This window comes from Oncorhynchus tshawytscha, linkage group LG13, assembly GCF_018296145.1.
Source record: "Oncorhynchus tshawytscha isolate Ot180627B linkage group LG13, Otsh_v2.0, whole genome shotgun sequence".
Classification (NCBI taxonomy): Eukaryota; Metazoa; Chordata; class Actinopteri; order Salmoniformes; family Salmonidae; genus Oncorhynchus; species Oncorhynchus tshawytscha.
Genome location: NC_056441.1, coordinates 58415839 through 58441718, shown reverse-complemented (window position 1 = coordinate 58441718; position 25880 = coordinate 58415839). Strand labels below are relative to the sequence as shown.

The 25880-nt window shown below is 42.8% G+C and overlaps 1 protein-coding gene across 4 annotated transcripts in view; it reads right to left on the bottom strand.

The window, feature by feature from the left end:
- The window catches only part of LOC112265379 (A-kinase anchor protein SPHKAP), a 200623-nt gene that overhangs the window by 107494 nt on the left and 67249 nt on the right, over positions 1-25880 (bottom strand). For all 4 annotated transcript variants that reach the window (XM_042296037.1, XM_042296033.1, XM_042296036.1 and 1 more), the window contains exon 2: positions 8701-8799. In XM_042296037.1, the coding sequence (XP_042151971.1) occupies positions 8701-8744 (44 nt within the window). In that variant the 5' untranslated portion in view covers positions 8745-8799. The remainder of the gene's footprint in view (positions 1-8700; positions 8800-25880) is intronic.

The window sequence follows — 25880 nt, the reverse complement described above, 5'->3', positions numbered from 1 at the left end:
TAGTATATTCACTCATACTGTAGAGTACTGTGAGGGTTCTAGTTCTCATCAACATGTATAGTATATTCACTCCTACTGTAGAGTACTGTGAGGGTTCTAGTTCTCATCAACATGTATAGTATAACACTCATTCTGTACAGTACTGTGAGGGTTCTAGTTCTAATCAACATGTATAGTATAATACTCATACTGTACAGTACTGTGAGGGTTCTAGTTCTCATCAACATGTATAGTATAACACTCATACTGTACAGTACTGTGAGGGTTCTAGTTCTCATCAACACGTATAGTATAACACTCATACTGGACAGTACTGTGAGGGTTCTAGTTCTCATCAACACGTATAGTATAACACTCATTCTGTACAGTACTGTGAGGGTTCTAGTTCTCATCAACAGTATAGTATAACACTCATTCTGTACAGTACTGTGAGGGTTCTAGTTCTCATCAACATGTATAGTATAACACTCATTCTGTACAGTACTGTGAGGGTTCTAGTTCTCATCAACATGTATAGTATAACACTCATTCTGTACAGTACTGTGTGGGTTCTAGTTCTCATCAACATGTATAGTATATTCACTCATACTGTAGAGTACTGTGAGGGTTCTAGTTCTCATCAACACGTATAGTATAACACTCATTCTGTACAGTACTGTGAGGGTTCTAGTTCTCATCAACATGTATAGTATAACACTCATTCTGTACAGTACTGTGAGGGTTCTAGTTCTCATCAACATGTATAGTATAACACTCGTTCTGTACAGTACTGTGAGGGTTCTAGTTCTCATCAACATGTATAGTATAACACTCATTCTGTACAGTACTGTGAGGGTTCTAGTTCTCATCAACATGTATAGTATAACACTCATACTGTACAGTACTGTGAGGGTTCTAGTTTTCATCAACACGTATAGTATAATCTCTCATACTGTACAGTACTGTGAGGGTTCTAGTTCTCATCAACATGTGTAGTATAATCACTCATACTGTAGAGGTCTGTGAGGGTTCTAGTTCTCATCAACATGTATAGTATAATCACTCATACTGTACAGTACTGGGAGGGTTCTAGTTCTCATCAACATGTGTAGTATAATCATTCATACTGTGCAGTACTGTGAGGGTTCTAGTTCTCATCAACATGTATAGTATAATCACTCATACTGTACAGTACTGTGAGGGTTCTAGTTCTCATCAACATGTATAGTATAATCACTCATACTGTACAGTACTGTGAGGGTTTTAGTTTTCATCAACATGTATGGTATAATCACTCATACTGTAGAGTACTGTGAGGGTTCTAGTACTCAACAACGTGTATAGTATAATCACTCATACTGTAGAGTACTGTGTGGGTTCTAGTTCTCATCAACATGTATAGTATAACACTCATACTGTACAGTACTGTGAGGGTTTTAGTTCTCATCAACACGTATAGTATAACACTCATTCTGTACAGTTCTGTGAGGGTTCTAGTTCTCATCAACACGTATAGTATAACACTCATTCTGTACAGTACTGTTAGGGTTCTAGTTCTCATCAACACGTATAGTATAACACTCATTCTGTACAGTACTGTGAGGGTTCTAGTTCTCATCAACATGTATAGTATAACACTCATTCTGTACAGTACTGTGAGGGTTCTAGTTCTCATCAACACGTATAGTATAACACTCATTGTGTACAGTACTGTGAGGGTTTTAGTTCTCATCAACATGTATAGTATAACACTCATTCTGTACAGTACTGTGAGGGTTCTAGTTCTCGTCAACATGTATAGTATAACACTCATTCTGTACAGTACTGTGAAGGTTCTAGTTCTCGTCAACATGTATAGTATAACACTCATTCTGTACAGTACTGTGAGGGTTCTAGTTCTCATCAACATGTATAGTATAACACTCATTCTGTACAGTACTGTGAGGGTTCTAGTTCTCATCAACATGTATAGTATAACACTCATTCTGTACAGTACTGTGAGGGTTCTAGTTCTCATCAACATGTATAGTATAACACTCATACTGTACAGTACTGTGAGGGTTCTAGTTCTCATCAACACGTATAGTATAACACTCATTCTGTACAGTTCTGTGAGGGTTCTATTTCTCATCAACACGTATAGTATAACACTCATTCTGTACAGTACTGTGAGGGTTATAGTTCTCATCAACACGTATAGTATAACACTCATTCTGTACAGTACTGTGAGGGTTCTAGTTCTCATCAACATGTATAGTATAACACTCATTCTGTACAGTACTGTGTGGGTTCTAGTTCTCATCAACATGTATAGTATAACACTCATTCTGTACAGTACTGTGAGGGTTCTAGTTCTCATCAACATGTATAGTATATTCACTCATACTGTAGAGTACTGTGAGGGTTCTAGTTCTCATCAACATGTATAGTATATTCACTCCTACTGTAGAGTACTGTGAGGGTTCTAGTTCTCATCAACATGTATAGTATAACACTCATTCTGTACAGTACTGTGAGGGTTCTAGTTCTAATCAACATGTATAGTATAATACTCATACTGTACAGTACTGTGAGGGTTCTAGTTCTCATCAACAGGTATAGTATAACACTCATACTGTACAGTACTGTGAGGGTTCTAGTTCTCATCAACACGTATAGTATAACACTCATACTGGACAGTACTGTGAGGGTTCTAGTTCTCATCAACACGTATAGTATAACACTCATTCTGTACAGTACTGTGAGGGTTCTAGTTCTCATCAACAGGTATAGTATAACACTCATTCTGTACAGTACTGTGAGGGTTCTAGTTCTAATCAACATGTATAGTATAATACTCATACTGTACAGTACTGTGAGGGTTCTAGTTCTCATCAACATGTATAGTATAACACTCATACTGTACAGTACTGTGAGGGTTCTAGTTCTCATCAACACGTATAGTATAACACTCATACTGGACAGTACTGTGAGGGTTCTAGTTCTCATCAACACATATAGTATAACACTCATTCTGTACAGTACTGTGAGGGTTCTAGTTCTCATCAACAGGTATAGTATAACACTCATTCTGTACAGTACTGTGAGGGTTCTAGTTCTCATCAACATGTATAGTATAACACTCATTCTGTACAGTACTGTGAGGGTTCTAGTTCTCATCAACATGTATAGTATAACACTCGTTCTGTACAGTACTGTGAGGGTTCTAGTTCTCATCAACATGTATAGTATAACACTCATTCTGTACAGTACTGTGAGGGTTCTAGTTCTCATCAACATGTATAGTATAACACTCATACTGTACAGTACTGTGAGGGTTCTAGTTTTCATCAACACGTATAGTATAATCTCTCATACTGTACAGTACTGTGAGGGTTCTAGTTCTCATCAACATGTGTAGTATAATCACTCATACTGTAGAGGTCTGTGAGGGTTCTAGTTCTCATCAACATGTATAGTATAATCACTCATACTGTACAGTACTGTGAGGGTTCTAGTTCTCATCAACATGTATAGTATAATCACTCATACTGTACAGTACTGTGAGGGTTCTAGTTCTCATCAACATGTATAGTATAATCACTCATACTGTACAGTACTGTGAGGATTCTAGTTTTCATCAACATGTATGGTATAATCACTCATACTGTAGAGTACTGTGAGGGTTCTAGTACTCAACAACGTGTATAGTATAATCACTCATACTGTAGAGTACTGTGAGGGTTCTAGTTCTCATCAACATGTTTTGTATAATCACTCATACTGTACAGTACTGTGAGGGTTCTAGTTCTCCCTCTCTCCTGCATTTGGCCACAAGTTCTCATCAACATCACATCTTATGTCTTCTCTGGCGATGCATCTTGGAAAGTATCTTCTGGAATGTCTAATCCAACCCTGGCAGTCTTTAGTAGAAGTGTCTCCACACCCTGGCAGTCTTCAGGAGAAGTGTCTCCACACCCCGCGTTCATGGCTTCCAGTAAGGACATCTGGTCATGTGGAAGGTGGTCATTAACCTTCACGCAGAGAAAAACTCCTCTATGGGGTTTAGGAAGGGGGTGTATGGAGGCAGGAATAGTACTGACATCCTGGGATGAGCAGTAAACCAGTCTGTGACTGCAGCAGAGTGGTTGAATGCCACATTATCCCACACAACAACGAAGGTAGGTCAGTTTCTGGCCCCTCTCTCCTCTGCTGGCACAAGTCGATTATGCAGGTCATCCAGAAAATAAATGAACCTCTTTGTACTGTTGGGGCCAATGAGTGGTTTGTGTAACAGCAAACCATCATTGGACAGTGCTGCACACATTGGGATGTTAGCTCCTCTCTGGCCTGGGACATCTACGGTTGCTCTCTGTCCAATCACATTTCTTCCCCTGCTGCGTGTTTTTGCTAGGTTGAATCCAGCTTAATCCACAAACATGAATGTACGGTATGTGCAGTTTGCCTGGCTTCCATCTCCATTACTCTCTAAAATACAGTAAATCCACGGTTTTACACTACTTTACATTATGCATAGCTGTGTATGTACCCTGTTGATACCAGAGTTCTTTCATACGTTCACCGTTTCTCTCGAAGGGTACAACTGCTTCCTCCTTATTTAATGTTTCTCTAGGACTCTCTAGGACTCTTATTTTATGTTTCTCTAGGACTCTCTAGGACTCTAATTTTATGTTTCTCTAGGACTCTCTAGGACTCTAATTTTATGTTTCTCTAGGACTCTCTAGGACTCTTATTTTATGTTTCTCTAGGACACTCTAGGACTCTAATTTTATGTTTCTCTAGGACTCTCTAGGACTCTTATTTTATGTTTCTCTAGGACTCTCTAGGACTCTAATTTTATGTTTCTCTAGGACTCTCTAGGACTCTTATTTTATGTTTCTCTAGGACACTCTAGGACTCTTATTTTATGTTTCTCTAGGACTTTCTAGGACTCTTATTTTATGTTTCTCTAGGACTCTAGGACTCTTATTTTATGTTTCTCTAGGACTCTCTAGGACTCTTATTTTATGTTTCTCTAGGACTCTCTAGGACTCTTATTTTATGTTTCTCTGGCAATTCTCGTTGTGCTGACCGTATTCACATTCCCAATAGTGATATTGTCTGCCAGCACTCTGTCCCAAATTTCCCGCAGTTTTATTGCATTGTTGCCAATTACCATGTCAACAATGACAATTTCCTACACATCTGATAATATTCTGCCTTTCCCTCCTGTGGGAGGCAACCTTTGGATCCTACTGAAAAACACACAAAAAATCAATATATTTCAAAATGTCGTACATGTAAAAATGTGAACATACTGCATTGTACTGTAATATGTAGTTCAATTATCATTGAAGGATGCACATTCGTACTATTGATGCAACTGTTGAACGCTGCAGATTTGGTTGCACCCTTAAACCGTCCTCTCTCAAAGAGAGACCATAGTTTACAACATGGTCAATAATTGTGGCCCTTATCTCATCAGAGGCCACTGCTCTTGGTCTTCCTCTCCTTTGTCCTCCACGCAGTCTCCCTGACACTCTTCTTTCCCCACCAACCTGTCTTCCTTGATCCATGTTTCCAAACTAAATCATTCCGAAGCCATCCTCTTTTGTCTGTTTGGTAACGAGACTGGAAACAGGACACTTGGGTAGGCTTTCAGCTGAAATTGCTATCAGCTGTGTTCGGAATGATTAAATATCCTGCTGAGATTTTCTATATGTTTCAATCTGGTTACTGCAGAAATGCAGAAATGCACAACATTTGCCATCATTCTGTTTTGAATGTGTTTTAACAGTTTTGGAAACACTGTGTTAGCATTTGAAAACATGTGCTGCAAATATATAGTTTCGCAGGTGGTGGAGTATGAATGAGTAAAGAGTTCATGGATTTGGGAGAATGTGGTCATTGAATGTATTTTGTGTGAAAGCAATGAAAAATTATTCACAGTTTGCTCCACATACACTTCTGTTTTGCTGACTGATAATGTGACTTCAGTTTTGACCAATGCATGTTAGCAATTGAAAAAAACTGTAAACAGTGTGACAGTGTGCTGTGTGCCAGGAGCAGATGGCCAGAGCCAGGGCTCCCCAGGCGTCCTGTTGTCTGTGCGAGTCAGTCAACGTAAACTGTCTCCTTCAATAGAGATATGGACTGTCCTTTATCAGATCAAAACTATTAAGCATCTGCTAGGGAGAGTGTGTATGTGGAGGGATGGGGGCAGGACATGTGTGTGTGTGTGTGTGTGTGTGTGTGTGTGTGTGTGTGTGTGTGTGTGTGTGTGTGTGTGTGTGTGTGTGTGTTGTGTGTGTGTGTGTTGTGTGTGTGTGTGTGTGTGTTTGTGCGTGTGTGTGTGTGTGTGTGTTCGTGTGTGTGTGTGTGTGTCCAAGCATCTAAGCATCAACTGCGATATGAGCCTAGTTCAGAGGAACACTAAACCAGAGACGGACCAAAGTGAAGCGCCAGTGTTAGTACCTATACACAGACACACTCATCCCATTACCCGACATGTAAACCCAATATAACTTTACAAGACATTACAACCTCAATCAATGACAGTCTAGACAGATATAAAAATAAAACCTTACGGTTTCAGTTCCCTGGTGAGTAGAGGATGAAAGGCAGAGGACACAGGAGTGAGACTGAAAGACGCAGAAGGAGAGAGAGAAGGCGAAATCGAGAGAGAGAGATAGAGAAGGAAAGAAAGAGAGGAGAGAGTAAAAGAGAGATAAGAAATAATGATAGAGAGGACAATCTCTGACTTACAGCTGGTGCTGAGCGGGAGCCCAGTGCAGCCAGTCACATTTCCTCCTAATTACTGCAACCATCCCCCATCACGCCCCCAGCACACTGATTACACACCTGCACTCAAACTGGACAGTTTTATCTCAATCTCTTCATTCAAAGACTCAATCATAGACTCTCTTACTGACAGTTGTGGCTGCTTTGTGTGATGTATTATTGTCTCTACCTTCTTGCCCATTGTGCTGTTGTCTGTGCCCAATAATGTTTGTACCATGTTTTGTGCTGCTACCATGTTGTGTTGCTACCATGTTGTTGTTATGTTGTGTTGCTACCATGCTGTGTTGTCATGTGTTGCTGCCTTGCTATGTTGTTGTCTTAGGTCTCTCTTTATGTAGTGTTGAAAATTAAAACACAACCCCCCCCTGGCCCCTTCTAACTAGGCCCCTCTCCCCCCAAACACCCCACGTGCCTATCCCATCAGGCAGCCCTCTCCCCTGGCTCCTCTCATCCACAACCCCCCTCCCTCCACACGGCTGGGGGTGCAGGGACAGGGCGCTGCAGTTGGTACCAGTTCCCTTGGATCTCACGCTACAAACATTGATGCTAATGTTTCCTGTCAGACATGAAGCGGCTCATACATCACACATATCACAATCAGGGAGAAAGGGACCTTTACACCATCATTGGTTAAGCTCATAGGGCACCTAATGACAGCAGAAATGTCCAGACATCAGATACTCATCAAATAGCAGGGGTTTGTCATTAACACAAATAATGTAAAATAACTCAGTAACCTGTGTTTGACCTCCAAAATTGGATATTGAATGAGTCGATATTGGAACAAAGGAAATGACCATGTGATATCTGCATATTTTCGAGTCAACTCAAGATATCTCTGGATATGGCCCTTTCCCCGTGGTAGGTTAGCCAATAGTATCATCACCACATCTGTCTGGTGTGCTTCTCCTGTTTCCCTAAGGTGGTGAGATATACTCACATCCAATCACCCAATGATCCAGAACAGACTGGCATCAGTGCCATCGTCAGTGCCACTTACACCTACCCACAACAACTACATTCTTCCTTCCTCCTCCTCAACAGCCTTAGTCCTGTCTTTGTCTTGGTCTAGGTCTGGGTCTGGGTCTGGGTCTGGGTCTAGGGAGTTGTGTGCTCAGTCAGCAGGTACAGCAGCCATTAGCATTTTATGACCTCTGCCTCAGCACAGAGTAGTACTGGCCTTATCATTTTCATCTCTCTCTCTCTGGCTCTCTCTCACTCTCTCCCTCTCTCCCTCTCTACCTCCCTCCCTCCCTTCCTCCCTCATTTGCTTCCTCCCTCCCTCTCTCCCTCCCTCCCTGAAGTAGCCTTGCCTAGTCCATGATGAATGGAGGCAATTTAGGGCCCGGTTCAATCAGATCTGCTTTAGCAGAAATCCGCACAGCTGATGTTTTGATGGTAGAACTGCGTTAAAATGGTCAAATCCACAATGGCTCCCGGCATGATACTTAAGCTGACATTGCCATTGGCTGCACGGAGTGGCACTGAGATAAATCCTCTGAAGCCTTGATTTTCCATTTGACCATCATTATTTCCATATAGCCTACACTTTCTTATTCTGAACTTATAATGTGACTGGGACGGGTGTGGCTTATAGGACAATGATCACAAGAGCAGCTCCAACACAGTTCCACCTCCGACACCACCAAAACATCAGCTATGCAGGTCTCAACTATGGCCGTTTAACGCTTGATCTGACTGAATCTAGCCCGGAGAGCGATGTTGTTGCCATTGGTGGACCTAGAAAGTACTCCACCATGTGGTGCGGTGGGGAAGTTGGCCTACTGAACACCACTCACAACTTTCTAAGCTGTTTACCTTAAAGGTTGTGTTCTGGATACTTTGGAACATTTCAAATCCAGTGAATCCCACAGTGCAGACTGTCATCCACCGCCACACAGTTGAGCAGATCACAAAGATGGACTAGAGTGTTTCCCTTACCTCTCAGTGAAGTTTCTGAGCACAGTGAAGAGTGACGATAGCATCTCTTAGTTCTTGTCCTCCTTACTCTCCTCTATCTTCTGGTGGGCTGCCTTCTGCCTGCAAAGGAAAATATTAAAATGTAAATATAAAATACAATTGAATGGTGGATGATAGTGTTTGTGTACATCTATATTTCACAGACACACACACACAGACACACATGCTCATGAACACACAGAGCGACTGCTATAGATGAAGGCAACAGATGGAGCTGCCTTCACCTCTCTACCACAGCACAGTGGTTTTCCCTTGTGTCATATGGCAGGTGTTTTGCTGTGACATTATGGGTATAGGAACTTGGGAAGTGAGAAGACAGCAGTACATCGTCATCTACAACACACACACACACACACACACACACACACACACACACACACACACACACACACACACACACACACACACACACACACACACACACACACACACACACACACACACACACACACACACACACACACCATCTTATATCAGCCCAGCTCTCTTACACGCCTGACCACGTCTAGCTTTCTCACACATTGACATGAGCCAAGTCCTCTCTCAATCCAGTGTGTGTGTGTGTGTGTGTGTGTGTGTGTGTGTGTGTGTGTGTGTGTGTGTGTGTGTGTGTGTGTGTGTGTGTGTGTGTGTGTGTGTGTGTATGTGTGTGCCTCATGGCTAGAGCATTTTAGTCTGCTATATGTTGCCCTGTTATTATGCCCTGTGAATCACCCACCAGCCCCAACGCACTCCTGCAGGGTGGGTAATAACACACACATTACTCGTGTGACTTTTAATTTGGAAACAATTTACATCCACATACACTGAGTTTACACTACATTAGGAACACCTTCCTAATATTGAGAATATTTGCCCTCAGAACAACCTCAATTCGTCGGGGCCTGTACTCTACAAGATGTCAAAAGCGTTCCACAGGGATGTATACAAGTATTGACTCCAATGCTTCCCACAGTTGTGTCAAGTTGGCTTGATGTCCTTTTAGTAGTGGACCATTCTTGATACACATGGGAAACTGTTGAGCGTGGAAAAGCCAGCAGTATTGCAGTTCTTGACACATTTAAACCAGTGTGCCTGGCACCTACTGCCATACCCTGTTCAAAGCCACTTCAATATTTTTGTCTTGCCCAAGCAAACTCTAAATGGCACACATACACAATCCATGTCTCATTGGTCTCAAGGCTTAAAAATCCTTCTTTAACCTGTCTCCTCCCCTTCATCTACACTGATTGAATTGGATTTAACAGGTGACATCAACAAAGGGATCATATAAATCCACAGTATTTCCATGGTAAACATAGCTCAAAGCTCAGCTAGTAGAGTATGGTGCTTGTCATGCCAGGAAAGTGGGTTTGATTCCTGTTACCGCCCATATGTAAAAATGTGTGCACGCATGACTGTAATTTGTTTAGATAAAAGAGTCTGTAGAATGGCATAAAGTTGGTCAAAGTTTAAGTGCACAGCAATGGCACAGTACAACGATTAAACTCATTAGACATACAGTTCCTCAGCCTATCATTCAGATGCAAACAGTCACTGTGCACGATGAAGAAGCCACCACACGGGTAATGAGGTTGCCATGCACAATGACCAAGTAATAAGACACATATTAATGAGGTCACGGCACACAGTGATTACTTTATTATGGCTTCCTCCAACACAGAGATGGGGTCACAACCTTTCTGATGGATACCGAGGAGGAGAGGACTCGCTTAAAAAATTGTCTTTGGTTTGAGATCCAATCCAACCACTGATTGCTTTCAGTCGCTCTCTTAAGGGAGCTGATATACAAACACCGAGAAAAGGTTTTCCTGGTAACAGCGATCATCTTAGTTGCAGATGTTCTCCCTCTTCTTTCTACTCGACTGTCCTCTCCTTTTCTCTCCAATACCCGCCACCCGGAGTGTAAAGAGCATCATCCAAATTGTTCATCAACTGATCCCTTATTGGCCCTAGTCGTCTCCCCTGTGTGCATCAACAGCTGCTCTCACGCACCAGACCACACTCCCATAACCAGCCCTTTGCCTTGCTCTTCCAGCCTGTATTACACACACACACGCACACACAGGCAGACAGACGCATGCTTTCCTGATCTGAAACACCTCACCATCAATTGCCAACCACATTAACTCCCAAGAGAACTTCCCATTGATTGTTATCATGGCTGTTTATTATTCCCCCTCAGGCCGACAGCATGATGGCACTCAAGGAAGTGTACGGGACTTTGAGTATGCTGGAAACCGCATATTCTGAGACTGCATTTGTTGTAGCTAGGGACTTTAAATAACAAAGGAAATCTAAGGAAATTTGTCCCGAGATTCCACCAACACGTTGCCTCTATTACATTTGAAGAGAAGATGCTTGACCATTGTTATTCTCCCTTCTGAGTAGGCTACAAGCCCCCCTCCCCTTTTTGGCAAATCAGATCATGCCTCCATTCCACTCCTCCCCGCCTATAGGCAGAAATTAAAGCAGGAAGCATCCGTGGTAAGGTCTGTTCAACGCTGTTCTGACCAATCAGAATCCATGCTACAAGATATGTTCCGGGTCACCTCTGAGAATAATGTAGACTTTCAAGCGAGTTAACCCTCTCAAGACTGCATACCAATCCACATCCTCAGTGCATGTGCAGACCAGCTGGCTCGCGTGTTTATGGACATATTCAAACTCTCCCTATCCCAGTCTGTTGTCCTCACTTGCTTCAAGACATCAACCATTGTTCCTGTACCCAAGTAAGTTAAGGTAACTGAACTAAATGACTATTGCCCCATAATACTCACCTCTGTCACCATGAAGTGCTTTGAGAGTCTAGGAACATAACACTTCCATCTAGGTGGTGAGGGTAGGCAACAACACTGCCACCACGCTGATCCTCAATAGTGGGGCCCCCCAAGGGTGTGTGCTCTTCCCCCTCCTGTACTCCCTGTTCACTCATGAATGTGTGGCTACACACGACTCCAACTCAATCATTAAATTTGCTGATGACATGACAGGGTCAGGCCTGATTACCAACAATGACGAGACAGCCTACAGGGAGGAGGTTAATGCCCTGGCTAAGGAGCTGATTGTGGACTACAGGAGACAGAAGAGGGAGTGTGCCATCATCCACATGGTGATGAAGGCACAGTGGAGAGGGTCAAAACCTTAAATTTCCTTGGCGTGCACATCACAGAGGACCTGAAATGGTCTCGCCACACCGACACCGTGGTGAAGAAGGTACAACAGTGCCTCTACAACCTCAGGCAGCTGAATAAATCCGACATGGCCCCTAAGACCCTCACAAACTTCTACAGATGCACCATTCTGTCAGGCTGCATCACAGCTTGGTACGGCAACTGCACCGCCCTCAACCGCATGGCTCTCCAGACGGTGGTGTAGTCAGCCCGAAGTATCACAGAGGGCAAGCTGCGTGCCCTCCTTACTGCACTGGTGTCAAAGAAAAGCCAAGACGATCATCAAGGACTTCAGCCAACGAAGCTGTGGTCTGTTCACTCTGCTACCATCTAGCAGACAGAGATGGTACAGGTGCATAAAAGCCGGGACCGAGAGACTGAAAAACAGCTTCTATCTCCAGGCCATCAAACTGTTGACCAGCCATCACTAGCCGGCTACATACCTGGTACTCTGCCCTGCACCTTGAGACTAATGCCACATCTATATAGTCATTGAATGCTGGTCACCTCATATTCTGTTTATGTACCGTTATATCACTGTGTATGATAATACAGTATTCTCGACCAAGCTAATCCTAACATAGCTACTACTGTACATACCATTTTCTTTCCAAATGATATACTGTCTATACACACCATGTATTTATATTTTAGATTTTTACTCTCTACTCTGGATTGTTACTTGGGCTTGTTCTGTTATTTCTTGATTTCTTGTTTAGATGTGTTTAGATAAAGGGGGAATATAAGCATACAATGAAAGCTCTTACAATATTCAATGATTACATTTCTCTACAACAGGTTATAGGCTACATGTGCACTACATATGCACCACCAAGTCAGAACAGTAGGCAAAATTAGGAAGGGAAAATAGACTACATTATTTGGGTGAGGCACATGGGCTACTAACAGCTTACTACACAACATACACTTAGTATTACTTTCTTAGCTACAGTATACATATCACATCATTTATGCAGCAGCATACAAGACATGTTTGGACTCCCCTTGTTGTGCTGTGCTCACTTGAACAGGAAGGTGGCGCGGCATTCCTTCGTGGGCAAATTTTGTCATCAAACTTTGACATCAAAGTCTGGCATTCTCTGGATTTATGGTACTTTCAAGACAACTGGGAACTCGAAAATAAAAGCTTGAATCATGATGGCGTCAGTAATCTTCAGGTCGTAGCTCTAGAAAGAATCCTGAGTTCCCGAGTTACAATTCCGAGTTGGATGACCGTTCAAAACGTATTTTCCCAGTCGGAGCTCGTTTTTTCCCCGAGTTCCAAGTTGTCTTGAACTCACTGAAGTCAGATTTCCCAGGTCTAAGTTAACAGATATTTTGAGCATGGCAGAAATCATGCTGGATTGACAGCATGGCCAAAGTTGAATGCTTATAATTTTAAGCTTGGAAAAGAGGCCCTTAAACACAGATTTGGGACCACACACACCCACTACGCTGAATAGCGGGCTTGTGATTGCTTTGCAATGCTTGCAGTTAGCCACTGATTCCTTCCAAACCACTCAATGTTGAATTTGCGATTTCCAACTTGTTGTGTAATGTTTATGTCCAATGACCGATGAGCACCGATACGTTTTATCTGTAATTTCTCTTCATTATTTATCTTCATATGACAAGGATTAAAAAAGATTTGCCAGTAGATTGTCGACTTGATTCATGATGATGACTGCTAGGTTGAGATTTTTAAAGTATGATGTTGACATGATCAGTCCAATCAAAGCTACTGTAGATATAACGTGATTTAACATAATTTGTCTGCGGCCAATGACCTTGAGCCACCTTGAATGGTTACTTCTAATGTAACTCTAGGGCAGCACCCAAGGGGCTTGAATTAAGCTCTACCCATAGATTTGGCGGTACATAGTGTCCCCGTGAGTGACAGAACACTGAGCCAATCACGGTGCAACTAGAGAACATTACCAACACCTACGCTCCGTATTTTCCACTGGCTGCCCCACCAGAAAGCACTGAGCTGCAGTAGGCTGAAACACCTGCATTTTGGGGCTGCCTTAATCAAGAAAGCAGCTTGTACGCAGCTTTATTAACTCAAGTATTATTATGATTATTTTTCACATTGTTATTAAACTGATGTATGACACATATTAATGCCAAAATAACATGCCAAACTGGTAACCCAAAAACAAAACAAAATCTGTTTATTTTTATAAATGTATTTTTTGCTAAAAATATGGGGCTCAAAACAGGTGGGTAGAGGGTTAAAAGGTAGAGAGAATGATGGGAAGAGGGGGAGATAAACTAAGAGAGAGAGAGATACACTGAGAGAAAGAGAGGGAGCAAAGTGGGAAAAGAGGGAGTGAAATAGATATGAAAGAAGGGAGAATGTGATTCAGCTGCATGCTCCTTAATCTCCCTTCATGTGTACTCGGTCATTCAGGACATGTGATGATGACAGGTCAAGTCATGTCAAGTAACAAGTGGGCATCAGAGCGCAGTGACACAATGTATGCTGGGAGGCATGAGGGTGAATTTAAATTAGCCCCTGATTCAGTGCCTACATTGTGTGTGAGCATGCATGCACGTGTGTGTGTTTCTAAGCTGAAAAGAGGGGGGCTTGGGTGTCCAGAATGTCGAATGGATTTACACTGCTACCAGACGGAACCATCTGTTGAACATGCTCAACAGTCACAACACAACAGTTATGGTACAGACACACCAAGACATCTGACTGCCGATAGGTACTTAGCACAGTAGGAGGACGTTCCTTCTCTTGCTAGAACAAAACACTTCCCTGCTGTGTACCGACCTGTTTACAGACGAACCTGCTGTCTCTACATGTAGAATTGCAATGCTCGTCATTGGCCAAAAACTTGGCTTTAAGACAATCAGAGAGCACAAACCTCCGCGTGGGGGAGCCAACAGAAGTGGCATACATATTTTACAGCTAGCTAAGGAGTTTTGTGCTTGAAGAAGGATTTCTTTGTTAGGTTCAGTTTGATAGTATGCACCTGCTCATTAGATAGCTAGCTAACGTTAGCTTGCTAACTGAGTCAGGCAGTCACACACACTTCATATGAAATGAATGGGGTGGTAAGTGCAGCACAATGCACACACCACTAAATGCTTTACCAAGCTTGCTGTCTAGCAAGATGAAGAATAAATCATTTTCTGAAATCTCCGTTATCCCATACTGCCAGGGCCATTTTGCTTGCTGGCTAATGTTAGCTTGATGGGTTAGCTAGCTAGCTACTCCACAAATTCTCGAAAGCTAACAGGCAGCTGCTTCATTCAAACATGAATCCATTGTGATAATGTTTCTAGCTACGCTGGTTATCTAGTTGTGGCCATCTGGTTAGTATCAATAAGGGCTTTATACAAATTCTACCTAGCAACAACAGCACATCTAGTTAGCTTAGTTAGCTTACATTGGCTACAGCAGGCACAAGCCAAACAAACTACTGCCAACTTGTGGCCTGCAGTATTTAAAAGAAGCAAATTGGAGGTAAAACTTCTATGGGAACAACAAAACGTTAAGCACCTATCGGCAGTCAGATTTTTCGGTGTGTCTGACAATTAGGGAGCTAGCTGGAGACTCCCTCCATCTGGATTTATAGAGGAGTGTAGAGTAGTGTGCACACTTATTACTATGAAATTATTAAAACGGGATACCAGTCCAGTATTGGACAAAAATGTTATTCTAAGAAGATCTGCCTTATGAATTATTTGAGAACTAACTATATCAGACAAAAATTAGAACAATAGTAATAACTAATATTTGTGAATTATTTGAGAATCAATCAGAAACTTAAGGTAAACTTAAGGTAAACATAATTATTTTATACCATCAACAGTTAACTACACTAATCAAAACATTTACAGACATAATGAGAATGATCATAGAAAAAGGGAGTGAATAGAGTGAAAGATAACAAAAGACCTAAAGATATCTGAATATGTGAGTGTTATACTCAGTCTGTGGGCAGAGTCTTTGTTCCTTGGCTCTGGTTAGGCCTCATGTAGGAGAACAAAAGGCTGTTTGCCCTTACTTGTTGCTCTCTTCCTCTCCTCTGAGTTGGGTGGTTCCTTGGGGTTGTGTCCCTTGTTGTTTTGCTGTTTGCTCTTCCTTGAGTTGTGCAGGCTGTGCTCTCATTGTCTTCTCCGTCTTTCCTTGAAGAACGTTAGCTTAAGTATACCGTTCAGGTTACACTAGCTCTTTAAAGTCTTATGTCTCCTTCTGAGACTGTTTAATGGACTCTTCCATCCCAACTTCTGTACTGGATTACAGGCACTATTCCCTAAAAGGTACTTCCCCCCCGAGTACTTATACCCTAAAAGGTAGTAACTTCTCTAACTTATCAGTTACCAGTTCTTGCCATTAAATACCAGCCCCTCATATCACTCATGGGAAGCCTCGGATATAGGTGCAAGTTAGTACCACTGATATTCTCAGCCACATACATAGGCTTACAGTAGGCCTACGTGGACTCCAGATTGCAGGCTAAGACTTAAGCAAAGCAATCGGCTAGGTATTGCTCTGTTTCATCCTTTATGGGCAGCCTTGCTGTTTGGAAAAGAAGGTGCTTTCTGTGTCAATGCATGCAAAGAACTTTGACATGTTTGAATCCTTTTTTAAATGTAATGTGAGTTGTGGATTCAAATAAAGTATTTTAAATATGTGTGTTTGTGTGTGTATGTGTGTGTGAAATATAGAGAGTGACAAGTTGGTATCTTTCACTCACTGCTCCTAAGAAACTGTGTTAAAGCAATGCTTTCCATTTTTGCTGCATTTGGCCTCAAGCAACATTGAGTTTCTCAGTACACTGCTCAAACCGCTCTGTGTCTCAATACGTCAGAGTCCTTTGCTCAAGAGTTGAAACACTGCTGAACTAAGAGAAAGAGAAGAGAGAGAAATATGCAAAATGTGAAAAATATAAATACAAATCCACAAACTGTTGATTCAAAGCATTCAAAGCATACAAAACATTTCCGCTCTGTCTGTCTGTCTGTCTGTCTGTCTGTCTGTCTGTCTGTCTGTCTGTCTGTCTGTCTGTCTGTCTGTCTGTCTGTCTGTCTGTCTGTCTGTCTGTCTGTCTGTCTGTCTGTCTGTCTGTCTGTCTGTCTGTCTGTCTGTCTGTCTGTCTGTCTGTCTGTCTGTCTGTCTGTCTGTCTGTCTGTCTGTCTGTCTGTCTGTCTGTCTGTCTGTCTGTCTGTCTGTCTGTCTGTCTGTCTGTAAGTTGTTGTGGTGTTGAGGAGCAAGGTCATTACAGACTGAAGGATGGGAAGAGAGATGAGGAGAGGGTTAGGTTAGGGGTTCTGCTAATTCACAAGTCGCTGTGGAATGGTGATGACAGCTCAGCATAATCAAATGAACCAGGAGCACTGGTTAACCATTAACCAGCCCCACTGGCAGTCTGAGTGAACTCACTTCACAATAACACGGTAGAGACAGCAAGCCACCCTCACTCTTACATACTGTATCTATATCAGGTGTGATCGGAAGGTTTAGTGGAGGGAGAAGAAGAGAGAGAGAGTGAGACGGCTTGGGGTGAGATGAAAAACAGTAAAGAGAGCTGGTGGAAGAATAGAGAAAACATTTTCATTAATCATTTTGGTGTGTGTTTTTTAGTGTTGCGTTGCATTGATAAGACAGTGCTGGTTGGGTATTGGGAGCAGGTATCATCTACTCTCAGTGGAGCCCTTTTTGCAAGCTCCTGCATTCTGTCTTCATTAACTTTGACAGCCTCTTTCTGCCCCTCTCCTTTTTCTCCTCTTCTAAATATTTCTCTCCCTTTCTCCCCCCTCTGTCCCCCTCTCTCTCCCTCTCTCCTTCCCTCTCTCTCTTTCTCTTCTTTCTCCCCCACTTTCCCTGTCTCCCTCCCTCTGCCTTTCTCTTTCATCCCTCTCCCTTTCTCCCTCACTCTCTTTTTTCCCTCTATTTCTATCCTTCTTCCTCTCTTCCTCTCTGTTTCTGTTCCTCTCTTCCTCTCTGTTTCTGTTCCTCTCTTCCTCTCTGTTTCTGTTCCTCTCTTCCTCTCTGTTTCTGTTCCTCTCTTCTTCTCTGTTTCTGTTCCTCTCTTCCTCTCTGTTTCTGTTCCCCTCTTCCTCTGTTTCTGTTCCTCTCTTCCTCTCTGTTTCTGTTCCTCTCTTCCTCTCTGTTTCTGTTCCTCTCTGTTTCTGTTCCTCTCTTCCTCTATGCTTCTGTTCCTCTCTTCTTCTCTGTTTCTGTTCCTCTCTTCCTCTCTGTTTCTGTTCCTCTCTTCCTCTCTGTTTCTGTTCCTCTCTTCTTCTCTGTTTCTGTTCCTCTCTTCCTCTCTGTTTCTGTTCCTCTCTTCCTCTCTGTTTCTGTTCCTCTCTTCCTCTCTGTTTCTGTTCCTCTCTTCCTCTATGTTTCTGTTCCTCTCTTCCTCTCTGTTTCTGTTCCTCTCTTCCTCTATGTTTCTGTTCCTCTCTTCCTCTATGTTTCTGTTCCTCTCTTCCTCTCTGTTTCTGTTCCTCTCTTCCTCTCTGTTTCTGTTCCTCTCTTCCTCTATGTTTCTGTTCCTCTCTTCCTCTATGTTTCTGTTCCTCTCTTCTTCTATGTTTCTGTTCCTCTCTTCCTCTCTGTTTCTGTTCCTCTCTTCCTCTGTGTTTCTGTTCCTCTCTTCTTCTCTGTTTCTGTTCCTCTCTTCTTCTCTGTTTCTGTTCCTCTCTTCCTCTATGTTTCTGTTCCTCTCTTCCTCTCTGTTTCTGTTCCTCTCTTCTTCTCTGTTTCTGTTCCTCTCTTCCTCTCTGTTTCTGTTCCTCTCTTCCTCTCTGTTTCTGTTCCTCTCTTCCTCTCTGTTTCTGTTCCTCTCTTCTTCTCTGTTTCTGTTCCTCTCTTCCTCTATGTTTCTGTTCCTCTCTGTTTCTGTTCCTCTCTTCCTCTATGTTTCTGTTCCTCTCTGTTTCTGTTCCTCTCTTCCTCTCTGTTTCTGTTCCTCTCTTCTTCTCTGTTTCTGTTCCTCTCTTCCTCTCTGTTTCTGTTCCTCTCTGTTTCTGTTCCTCTCTTCCTCTCTGTTTCTGTTCCTCTCTTCTTCTCTGTTTCTGTTCCTCTCTTCCTCTCTGTTTCTGTTCCTCTCTTCCTCTCTGTTTCTGTTCCTCTCTTCCTCTCTGTTTCTGTTCCTCTCTTCCTCTATGTTTCTGTTCCTCTCTTCCTCTCTGTTTCTGTTCCTCTCTTCCTCTCTGTTTCTGTTCCTCTCTTCTTCTCTGTTTCTGTTCCTCTCTTCCTCTATGTTTCTGTTCCTCTCTGTTTCTGTTCCTCTCTTCCTCTCTGTTTCTGTTCCTCTCTTCTTCTCTGTTTCTGTTCCTCTCTTCCTCTATGTTTCTGTTCCTCTCTGTTTCTGTTCCTCTCTTCCTCTCTGTTTCTGTTCCTCTCTTCCTCTATGTTTCTGTTCCTCTCTTCCTCTCTGTTTCTGTTCCTCTCTTCCTCTATGTTTCTGTTCCTCTCTTCCTCTCTGTTTCTGTTCCTCTCTTCCTCTATGTTTCTGTTCCTCTCTTCCTCTCTGTTTCTGTTCCTCTCTTCCTCTATGTTTCTGTTCCTCTCTTCTTCTCTGTTTCTGTTCCTCTCTTCTTCTCTGTTTCTGTTCCTCTCTTCCTCTATGTTTCTGTTCCTCTCTGTTTCTGTTCCTCTCTTCCTCTCTGTTTCTGTTCCTCTCTTCTTCTCTGTTTCTGTTCCTCTCTTCCTCTATGTTTCTGTTCCTCTCTGTTTCTGTTCCTCTCTTCCTCTCTGTTTCTGTTCCTCTCTTCTTCTCTGTTTCTGTTCCTCTCTTCCTCTATGTTTCTGTTCCTCTCTGTTTCTGTTCCTCTCTTCCTCTCTGTTTCTGTTCCTCTCTTCCTCTCTGTTTCTGTTCCTCTCTTCCTCTCTGTTTCTGTTCCTCTCTTCTTCTCTGTTTCTGTTCCTCTCTTCCTCTATGTTTCTGTTCCTCTCTGTTTCTGTTCCTCTCTTCCTCTCTGTTTCTGTTCCTCTCTTCTTCTCTGTTTCTGTTCCTCTCTTCCTCTATGTTTCTGTTCCTCTCTGTTTCTGTTCCTCTCTTCCTCTCTGTTTCTGTTCCTCTCTTCTTCTCTGTTTCTGTTCCTCTCTTCCTCTATGTTTCTGTTCCTCTCTGTTTCTGTTCCAGCCTATTCAAATCAAATCAAATCAAATTATATTTGTCACATACACATGGTTAGCAGATGTTAGTGCGAGTGTAGCGAAATGCTTGTGCTTCTAGTTCCGACAATGCAGTAATAACCAACAAGTAATCTAGCTAACAATTCCAAAACTACTACCTTATAGACACAAGTGTAAGGGGATAAAGAATATGTACATAAAGATATATGAATGAGTGATGGTACAGAGCGGCATAGGCAAGATACAGTAGATGGTATCGAGTACAGTATATACATATGAGATGAGTATGTAAACAAAGTGGCATAGTTAAAGTGGCTAGTGATACATGTATTACATAAAGATGCAGTAGATGATATAGAGTACAGTATATACATATACATATGAGATGAAAAATGTAGGGTATGTAAACATTATATTAGGTAGCATTGTTTAAAGTGGCTAGTGATATATTTTACATAATTTCCCATCAATTCCCATTATTAAAGTGGCTGGAGTTGAGTCAGTGTGTTGGCAGCAGCCACTCAATGTTAGTGGTGGCTGTTTAACAGTCTGATGGCCTTGAGATAGTAGCTGTTTTTCAGTCTCTCGGTCCCAGCTTTGATGCACCTGTACTGACCTCGCCTTCTGGATGATAGCGGGGTGAACAAGCAGTGGCTCGGGTGGTTGTTGTCCTTGATGATCTTTATGGCCTTCCTGTGACATCGGGTGGTGTAGGTGTCCTGCAGGGCAGGTAGTTTGCCCCCGGTGATGCGTTGTGCAGACCTCACTACCCTCTGGAGAGCCTTACGGTTGTGGGCGGAGCAGTTGCCGTACCAGGCGATGATACAGCCCGGCAGGATGCTCTCGATTGTGCATCTGTAGAAGTTGGTGAGTTCTTTTGGTGACAAGCCGAATTTCTTCAGCCTCCTGAGGTTGAAGAGGCGCTGCTGCGCCTTCTTCACGATGCTGTCTGTGTGGGTGGACCAATTCAGTTTGTCTGTGATGTGTACGCCGAGGAACTTAAAACTTACTACCCTCTCCACTACTGTTCCATCGATGTGGATAGGGGAGTGTTCCCTCTGCTGTTTCCTGAAGTCCACAATCATCTCCTTAGTTTTGTTGACGTTGAGTGTGAGGTTATTTTCCTGTTAAATGCCGAGCTGTAGTCGATGAACAGCATTCTCACATAGGTATTCCTCTTGTCCAGATGGGTTAGGGCAGTGTGCAGTGTGGTTGAGATTGCATCGTCTGTGGACCTATTTGGGCGGTAAGCAAATTGGAGTGGGTCTAGGGTGTCAGGTAGGTTGGAGGTGATATGGTCCTTGACTAGTCTCTCAAAGCACTTCATGATGACGGAACTGAGTGCTACGGGGCGGTAGTCGTTTAGCTCAGTTACCTTAGCTTTTTTGGGAACAGGAACAATGGTGGCCCTCATGAAGCATGTGGGAACAACAGACTGGGATAGGGACTGATTGAATATGTCCGTAAACACACCAGCCAGCTGGTCTGCGCATGCTCTGAGGGCGCGGCTGGGGATGCCGTCTGGGCCTGCAGCCTTGCGAGGGTTGACACGTTTAAATGTTTTCCTCATGTCGGCTGCAGTGAAGGAGAGTCTGCATGTTTTAGTTGCGGGCCATGTCAGTGGCACTGTATTGTCCTCAAAGCGGGCAAAAAAGTTATTTAGTCTGCCTGGGAGCAAGACATCCTGGTTCGTGACGGTGCTGGTTTTGTTTTTGTAATCCGTGATTGACTGTAGACCCTGCCACATACCTCTTGTGTCTGAGCCGTTGAATTGAGATTCTACTTTGTCTCTATACTGACGCTTAGCTTGTTTGATTGACTTGAGGAGGGAATAGTTACACTGTTTGTATTCGGTCATGTTTCCAGTCACCTTGCCCTGATTAAAAGCAGTGGTTCGCGCTTCCAGTTTCACGCGAATGCTGCCATCAATCCACAGTTTCTGGTTTGGGAATGTTTTAATCGTTGCTATGGGAACTACATCTTCAACGCACGTTCTAATGAACTCGCACACCGAATCAGCGTATTCGTCAATGTTGTCGTCTGACGCAATACGGAACATATCCCAGTCCATGGTGGAAGCAGTCTTGGAGATTGGAATCAGATTGGTCGGACCAGCGTTGAACAGACCTCAGCGCGGGAACTTCTTGTTTTAGTTTCTGTCTGTAGGCAGGGATCAACAAAATGGAGTCGTGGTCAGCTTTTCCGAAAGGAGGGCGGGGCAGGGGCTTATATGCGTCGCGGAAGTTGGAATAGCAATGATCCACGGTTTTTCCAGCCCTGGTTGCGCAATCAATATGCTGATACAATTTAGGGAGTCTTGTTTTCAGATTAGCCTTGTTAAAATCCCCAGCTACAATGAATGCAGCCTCCGGATAAATGGATTCCAGTTTGCAAAGAGTCAAATAAAGTTCGTTCAGAGCCATCGATGTGTCTGCTTGGGGGGGAATATATACGGCTGTGATTATAATTGAAGAGAATTCCCTTGGTAGATAATGCGGTCTACATTTGATTGTGAGGAATTCTAAATCAGGTGAACAGAAGGACTTGAGTTCCTGTATGTTGTTTTGGCCACACCACGTCACGTTAACCATAAAGCATACGCCCCGCCCCTCTTCTTACCAGAAAGATGTTTGTTTCTGTTGGCGCGATGCGGGGAGAAACCAGCTGGCTGCACCGTCTCCGATAGCGTCTCTCCAGTGAGCCATGTTTCCGTGAAGCAAAGAACGTTACAGTCTGTGATGTCCCTCTGGAATGCTACCCTTGCTCGGATTTCATCAACCTTGTTGTCAAGAGACTGGACATTGGCGAGGAGAATGCTAGGGAGTGGTGCACGATGTGCCCGTCTCCGGAGTCTGACCAGAAGACCGCTTCGTTTTCCCCTTTTTCAAAGTCGCTTTTTGGGGTCGCCGGCTGGGAGCCATTCTGCAAAAGTCATATTCTTGGTCGTACTGATGGTGAGTTGACGCTGCTCTTATGTTCAGTAGTTCTTCTCGACTGTATGTAATGAAACCTAAGATGACCTGGGGTACTAATGTAAGAAATAACACGTAAAAAAACAAAAAACTGCATAGTTTCCTAGGAACGCGAAGCGAGGCGGCCATCTCTGTCGGCGCCAGAGGTACACTTCTCTGTTCATAAGACCATCTAACAGTCTGCTGGCTGAATCCTCCATTATGTACATATTTTATCTGCTGAACAAAATGATTTTATTCGTACTGACTGACTGTAACCCATTTACACCACCCACACAGAAAGACAGAAAGACAGAAAGACATGCTGCCCTGTTATTTGGGCTCAATTACAGATCAACAGAAGCAGCAGAGGCAGATACAGTGTCACAATCCCGCCAAGTTCATTCTAAAAATGTCTCCATACTGCACTCTCTACTTCCACTATCTGGCTGCCACTCTATAGGAACCCACAGTACAGTTCCAGGGTTCTGCTTGGCAATAGCCATGATCAGTTACCATGGACAGCTCCAGGCCTGCCAACACCTACTGTATATTCCACAGAAAATGTGTGGGCTTGCATCAGCTGAAAAGGTTGGATGGATAAATAAGGTTGGTTGGATAGATGGATAGATGGATAAATAGATAGATGGATATATGGATAGATGAATGAACAAGGAAGGATTGATAGATCTAGAGAAGCTTATTGAAACCCATGTTCTTTTATGCAAATAAATGCACATCTAAACGATCACAAGACTCTCAAAAGTAAGCACAGAACTACATCATAAGCAAGGGAACCAAGGTATGGGGGGAGAAGTACCCTTTGTTAAATCAAATCAAATTTTATTTGTCACATGCGCCGAATACAACAGGTATATATATATATTTTATAATTCAGAAATGTTCACAAGTTGTTCACTGTTTTCACAAGAGACAGACTGACACACATTTTCTGTTTTGACTGACCTTACAGTGAAATGCTTACTTACAAGCCCTTAACCAACAATGCAGTTTTAAGAAAAATAAATGTTAAGTAAAAAATAGATAAGTTAAAAAGAACAAATAACAAATAGTTAAAGAGCAGCAGTAAAATAACAGTAGCGAGTCTATATACAGGGGGTACCGGTACAGAGTCAATGGTTAGTTGAGGTAATTGAGGTAATATGTACATGTAGGTAGAGTTAAAGTGACCATGCATAGATAGTAACCAGAGAGCAGCAGCAGTGTAAAATTGTGTGGGGGTGGGGGGGTTGTAGTGTTGTAGTGTCGTTATGACATGACTTAGTGTGCTGTAATTCCCACTGTATTTTTGGGATGATCACATTTTTTTAAATACCTGCACTTGTCTTTTCCTACTCAACATTCACTTTGCTGATAAGTACTTTATTGAGGTACAAATGTGCTTGCTAGGACTGTGATATGTAGTCATCCCACCTAGCTATCTTAAGATGAATGCACTAATTGTAAGTTGCTCTGGATAAGAGTGTCTTCTAAATGACTAAAATGTAAATGTAAAATGTAATGATCCCCAGCTTAGGCCTTAAAGCTGATTTGCTGCTGCTGCTCAGGCATGGAGGTTGGAGTTATAGAGCAACACAACACAGACACTGAGACGGAAGGATGGAGAGAGAGATTGAGAGGGAGGGAGAGAGGGACAGAAGGGAGAGGCGGGGTCGCTGGGTTGGAAGACCAGGGCTGGGGCTTGGTCTGGGTCTGGGGCTAGGGGTGAGGCTGGAGCTGAGGTGAACTGAGCTTAACTGAGCTAGACATGGCTGAACTGAGCTGGGCTTGATCTCAGATCTCTATCTAACTGAGTGGCTCCTTCCGCCGGCCTCAGGGGACAGACAGGAGGACACAGAGGCAGACGCACTGACATTTCCCTCCCATCACAATCACCATGGTCCAAGGATCCTGTCCTTTCTGTGCTCTGGTAACCTACTGCTCTGCAGGTGCAGGGGTGTAGACTAAGGAGAGGTTCAAGGTGAAACTAGACTCTCTGATGTATGACTAAGAAGAATACACACAGGGTTGTTTGGCCCGTGGCACAAGGATGAAATGTATATAATTCAACGTATACGTATGCAATACCTTGGAATCCAACCAAGATCTATGGGTAACACTAAACATGAACAGGCCTGCTACACCTGCTACACTGGACAAACCTTTGTTTTCAATTAAACCTGAGCGTAAGCAGCCCAACTCAATGGGAGGCTCATGTTGCTCAGTGTACAGTTACACTCTTGTTGTATTTTCAATAATTTGACATGTGACTTACGACACTCAATATTTTCTATTAGTCACCTCCCAGCCCACAGCATTATTTCTGGCACTTAGTACAGGAAACTGCCAAAATAAAGGAAACACCAACATAAATTCTCTTAATAGGGCATTAGGCCACCACGAGCCAGAACAGCTTCAATCCGCGTTGGCATAGATTCTACAAGTGTCTGGAAATCTATTGGAGGGGTGCGACACCATTCTTCTACAGGAAATTCCATCATTTGTAAAAGTAAAAAGTATACATAATTTCAAATACCTTATATTAAAGGGACATTGCAAAATAATTCGACTTCATATTCCAGCACCACTCCAACATCAACATATGTGAAAATGGTGCGTTTCTATGTTTTGTAGTAAAAAATATAGAGGAAGATACGTTTTTCCAATGACATCGTCAACTAATTTGTAGACTATTAGTAGGCAATTAGTAGGTAATGCCTACTCATAATTGGTTAAAATCACACGATGCGCACTAATGATATCATTGGGTACAATTATCATGAAACTTACCATAAAGCAAACCTATCGGCACGATTTTCTTGTTTTTTAAAATTCACAGATAGCCAGGGGCACACTCCAAAACACATAATTTACAAAGCATTTGTGTTTAGTGTGTCTGCCAGATTAGAGGCA